The sequence below is a fragment of the Ursus americanus genome, chromosome 1 (genome assembly GCF_024610735.1).
Source record: "Ursus americanus isolate L20-20 chromosome 1, mUrsAme1.1.p, whole genome shotgun sequence".
Classification (NCBI taxonomy): domain Eukaryota; kingdom Metazoa; phylum Chordata; class Mammalia; order Carnivora; family Ursidae; genus Ursus; species Ursus americanus.
The window spans coordinates 58,536,267-58,542,266 of NC_142127.1; the positions used below are offsets into that span (position 1 = coordinate 58,536,267).

General features: G+C 37.0%; 1 protein-coding gene across 1 annotated transcript in view; it reads left to right on the forward strand.

Annotated features, from left to right (window-relative positions):
* PPP1R1C (protein phosphatase 1 regulatory inhibitor subunit 1C) overlaps positions 1–5,418 on the forward strand; it is a 119,417-nt gene extending 113,999 nt beyond the window's left edge. Inside the window, exon 5 of the mRNA XM_087861896.1 lies at positions 5,324–5,418. Within this exon, the coding sequence (XP_087718022.1) occupies positions 5,324–5,388 (65 nt within the window). The 3' untranslated portion in view covers positions 5,389–5,418. The remainder of the gene's footprint in view (positions 1–5,323) is intronic.
* The last annotated feature ends 582 nt before the right edge of the window (positions 5,419–6,000 follow it).

Below are 6,000 nucleotides of genomic sequence, written 5' to 3' on the forward strand. Positions count from 1 at the left end.
GCTATTTCCTATTGCATTTAAAGGAATCATTAGCATTTTTATAAATCTTCTATTATCATCAAATAAGAAATTCCATTAAATCATGCATTAACTCAATAACTATTTTTAATGAGTTTATCTCCAGCAAACGACTTTGGTGGGGGTTATGAAAATAAAGGAAAGATAATTTTTCATCCTTAGAACTGGCAGAGAAGGTAAAGCATCAGTATAAAGCAAGGTTTTCCAGGACAGTATATATATATATTTATTGAATAGGGCTTTCGATTATTCAAAATTCTGGCCTCCTGGACAATATTATTTTTTTTTAAGATTTTTATTTATTTTAGAGAGAGCTTAGTGTGTGCATGAGCAGGAGAGGGGCAGAAGGGGATGGAGGAGGGAGAGAGAGAATCTCTCACAACCTTGAGATCAAGACCTGAGGGGAAACCAAGAGTTGGTCACTTAACCAACTGAGCCACCCAGGCACCCCATTAATCATTTATGGCATTTCAAGGTAAAGTACCTATGCCACAAAATTTAGTGAGGATGGTGGAATGCCCAGTTTGGTTCCCACACTGATGATATTGGTGAGGTTCAATGTTTCATGGATGAAAAAATTGAAAGATTTCTCAGAAGTCAGTAAAGAGGGAAATTAAGATGGAAGAAAAAAAGCAAATGTGAAATCCACTGTGGGATCTTATATCAAGATTCAAAGAAGTAAAACTATTGTTTTTAATTTTGAATTCAAGTTTTATAATATAGAGATTGAGAGAATATGTGGATCTATTAGACAATGCAGTAGAGATAACAATCGTTTTTCTTAGTATATTTTCCTCAAGAAAATAAATGCAAAACTCACTGATAAGTAGTATCATCAAGTATGAATGAGTACTCCGGTTCCAGGTGTCTTTCCTCCTTCCTGTCCTCCTTTTCTTCTTTCTTTCCTTCCTCCCTCTCCCCTCCCTCCCTTCCTTTCTTCCTTCCTCTCCTTCTCCCCACCCCAACCCCTAGCCTTTCATTGGTTTTGTTGTTGTTATTAAGCCAGTTTCAATCAAAACTTTCTGGAGTTTCTAGACCACGTGCTGTGACTATTTGTTTTATTTCCTAAATTTCTCTCTACTTAAAACATGATTAAGGCACAGATTTGTTTTACATGATTTTGAATTATTTGTGTTTGGAAAACATTCTGATACCCCTTGAGCAAGGTGCTAAAGAATAAAATTTGCCCTTCCCTTTCCTTGAACACACTTTCAAAATGTTTGGGTTTTTTTGTTTTTGTTTTTTTTCCCCAAAAGGATTCAGACAAACAAAAGAAACCAAAGCTTTTGCTGATTTTGTAACATCTTTTGGGTAAATAAGTAGCATGGCTTCTGGATTCTTCTGTTCTCTATTAAAAATACAAAAATATAAAAAATTAAAAGCATAAGTTTTCCTTAGGAAATGTTGGTTTCTTCCATTCTGTTCTCTACTCTCAAAACAGAGATTACAATTAAAAGCATAAGTTTTCCTTGGGAAATATGTTGGCTTTCTCAGAAATCTGAAGGAAGCCAGCTGAGATAATGGCTTTTCAGTTTCCTTTTCACACAATTATAGTTTACAACAAAATTTTTTCAAGAAGACAACTTGGCTTCAATTTGGCTGAATGGTCAAAGAAACTTTATGAACAAAACAAAACAAAAAAAACAAAAACTTTTTCTCAGACCACATTTATAATATAACATACTGGCTAGTAGTAGATGAGCTTTGAGTCACTCTGGCTTCGGTTCAAATTCAACCTCTATCAAGTTTTAGACTGTTACTGCATTTGTAAAATGGGTACCATCATACCTACCCCTGTGGATTATTGTGGAAATTAAATGAAATTAGACACATTAAAATGCTTAGTCCAGCTTAGGGAGCATTTAGTAATTGGTGCCTATTGTTATTACCAAGGTGGGAAAAGACCTGATGCTGTCTATCCAAGCCTTACCAGACACACGGTCCCCTTCAAAATCACAGACCAGTGATGGACCCCCTCCCTTCTTGAATAACTCCAGCTGAACCCCAAACCCAGCCAAAAAGCTCTAACTGTTCTTCTCTGTGTGAAACTCTTTCTCCTGTACTTCACCTCCTTGATCACGGCCATTCAGCACTGTGACGTGTCTCCTAAGTGGCCTCGTCTCTGATAAAACACCACCAGGTCCTCCCAACCTTTCTCATCATCCTGGCCACTTGCTGTTGGATCCTCTTTAGTTGTGTATACTGAATCTAAGAAAGGTTATGTCAGGTAGATATGTTGGGTTTTTTCCCTAATCTCCCTAAACCATGAGAAATTGAAGAATAGAATGTGGCAGGGTGGAGCAGAATTCTAGGCCAGGGTTCTTTCTATTAGACAATGATACTGTAAGCCCTTTTTCTTCCCAGGGTTGGCCAGGGTAAGGGTCTTTATAAAAAACAAAATTCTTCAGACTTTTTCTGTTCTTAAAGAAGATTTCACCATCCATTTTAAATTTTAATTCAGTTATGACAATGTTTTCTACATTGTGGAAACAGATTATTTTAGGTTGGCATGGGACCAATTACTTTTATTTTTATAAATACTGTCATAACACATGTTAGAAAATATACATAATCATGATTTTATTGCTATTGTTGCTTAGGATGAGGCAAGCTTAATGTGTGAATATATTTTAAATCAATCTAAAGGGAAAGATTAAATAACCATAGTAGAGGTAGTACCTCAAAATCACCGAACGATATACAATTGAATGAAGTTTGGAAACACTGGCTTTGGGTGTGGTCATAGCAAGTAAGTGTAAGTATTGTAGAGTTCATTTAATTGCAATATGGATTTACGAATTTATAAATAAACCACTTATGTTGCATTAATTTAAAAATTCTGTTTCTTTACCCACATCTAAAAGCAATGTAAGTGTAAACTGAATAATGGAAAAATCATGTCTAATTACATTAAAGTGTTTATGTTCATAGTAATTTTGAATATTTGCTTTCTCTGAAGATGGAGGAGGAAGAAATGCCCTTACTTTTCTAAGACCCCGATTCTAAAAACCAGTTTTCAAAGCTCCAGTAGGTTTATTAATTATTAAAAATGTCTATGTTGCCAAAATGTGAAATCTGTTTAAAGAAATTAAATTATTAGATTTCAAACATCATAACATTCTGGAAAACTAAATAACAGAGAAAGAAGAGGTTTAGGAAAGTGATGGAAGCATCTTTGGTTTTAAGTGACATCGTGAGTAGTGAAGGTGCTCAAGTTTGCAAACATCCCACAGAATTCACACAGCAGTGGAAGTGAAGGTTTCTATTTTGCAGTATTGTGTGAATCAAATAATTTTCGTGAATGCATAGGTGCTTGACTGCATTTTGTAAAGAGGCTATTATTCAACTGTAGAACCTCCCCTGACATTTATATTATGAATCCTGTTTATTCTGTGGACAGACATTGGTGTGGCCACTTTCCTTATTGCATTACATACTTAGTTTATGCAGCTAAAGAGACTTGGTCTGTAGAAGGCAGGTGAACATGAGAGTAGAGAGAGAAGTCAGCAAAGGAGGAAGCTCAAAGGAGCCTAGAAACTTGAGGAAAAAACTGGAGAAAGTAAATTAAAATGGTATTGGATTCATCTTCAGTTTTTGTTTCTCACTCTACAAATGTGACTTAGCATTTTTCTCTTTTAGTAACAATGAGCCTAATTTGAAGGAATGAGCACAGTGAACCCCCGGAGTATATGTCACTGGGATTAGAATCCTAGAAGTAGCAGAAAGTTAGAATATGTTTGGCAAATGCTTCTTCATTATTATTCAGAACAAGCATTTGACAGCAAATAATAGAAAACCCAGCACACAGTAGCACACAGGCTGATTTACGTCATGCAATAAAATGTCCGGGACTGGAATTGTGGCTCAAGACTCCAATGGGTATCCAGATACTTTTCATTTTCCTAAACATTCTCAAAGCTGTAACTTCATGACCTCGAGCTGCTGCTCTAGGCATCCAGTCTGTTCTAAGCAAAGAGAATATTGGGAAGAGAAAGGGAAAGAATCTGGCAGAGACGCCAAGCTATCTCAGAGCCCCCCACCTACTGTCTTTCGGACAGCTGTGCCATAAGACTACCCCTCGATGCAAAGGAGTTGGAGAAAGTAAATATTTTTTTGAGGACTTATTTATTTTGAGAGAGAGAGAGAGAGAGAGTGCACATGGAGGAGCAGCGGGAGAACAAGAATCTCAAGCAGATTCCCTACTGAGCATGGAGGCTGATGTGGGGCTCAATCCCACAACCCTGAAATCATGACCTGAGCCAAGAATTCAAGAGTCGGACGCTTAACCGACTTTGCCACCCAGGTGCCCCAAAAGTAAATATTTTAAACCAGGAACACTGCCACCTTCCAAGTCAGTCAAGGTTCTCTTTGTAAGTTACAAAGTGACCATGGATATCAGCTGAGCAACGAGAAGTATCTGCTTCCCAAATAACAGAATTCAGGGAAGTTCTTCCCTGAGGTTCCTAAAGGAAGCACAGACTATTCAATATGTGTCAAAGAGTCGAAAACATTAATACTCACTAGATGTGTTTGCTACTTAAAATTCATAAATTAGGTGTTAATGTTTATGATAGGCCTGCAGCTAGATAGAACAATTCAGATATCAATTATTCTGCAGTATTTTTCGTAGGATAATTTGGTGTCCTTTATAAGAGTATACTCTAGAAACAAGAGAACATTATTCTAGTTTATTATTCAATAAATATGTATGAATGAGTCCTGAGGATACAGGTATTATAAGATAGTTAAGATCCTTAAATTCATGGATATATATTCTAGCGTTTGAAGACTGTCAATATCCATATGAATTAATACATAAATTATTAATAATAATAGAAATAATGTCAGATAATGATAAATTCGTGGAAGGAAATAGAATGAGGTGATGTGGCAGGGCGCCTGGGTGGCAGGTCAGTTAGACATCTGACTCTTGATTTCAGCTCAGGTCATGATGTCAGAGTCATGAGTTGAGCCCCACATCTAGCTCCGTGCTCAGAGTGGAATCTGCTTGAGATTCTGTCTCTCACTCTGCCTCTGCTCTTCCCCCCTATGCTTGCACACTCTCTATCTCAAAATAAATAAAATCTTAAAAAAAAAAAGAACGAGGTGATGTGGCACAGGGTGGCATCTCCTCTTTGATCGTAGCTGTCATAGCTGTGTGACATTGGGGAAGTCCTTTAAACACACTGGGACCCGGTTTTCTGAGCAGTGAAATGTAGAGAATGATCTGAGGGGGTGGATCAGTCGTTCCTATGAGGTTCCTTCCAACGCTAAGATCTGTTTCTCCCCTCTGATTCTCTTTCAGGAAGTGCAGACAAGCAGCAAAGGAGAAAAGAAGAGACAGGAATAGACAGAACGCAGCAGCATTAAGAGAGCATGGAATCAGAAGAGAAAAAGGGTATCTTTGTATGCTTATATGACAGTCAACAGAACAAAACTGTTCTACTTAGAAATATACAGACGTATGTACGTGTGTATTTAACAGCATTAGCATTGTAACCAATTATATTTTCTTTTAAAACTTTTCCTTAGAAGATGATCTAAAAAAATGGTGATTTTTTTTTTTTTAAGTTTGTTGTTGTGGTAGTTTTTTTTCTTAAGATTTAAAAGTCCTTCCAAGAAAAATTTCCTCCTACAGATCACTAATTGGATAATTTACTCTATCATAGCGTAAAGGCTTTGTTGCTTTTAAGTTGCATACCAGATTTTTCCCTTTACAGAGATTTATGTGACATGGTATGAAATTCTTTGGAACATTTCCACAGTGTTCTGGAATAGTTTGTTATTTTCTTTTTCTCTGCCAGGTGCAAAATGGGTTGACAACAACCAGAAGCTGACTTGTCAGTGCTGTGCTCCTGTGGGAGCTTGGAAAAATACCAACATGAAACCACCACCACCACCGCCACCTCCACCTGCATCATTGTGTCTTATTCTCTTCCTCTTGGATTGCCTTCTGAAGCGCTTTAGATATTTGATACATAA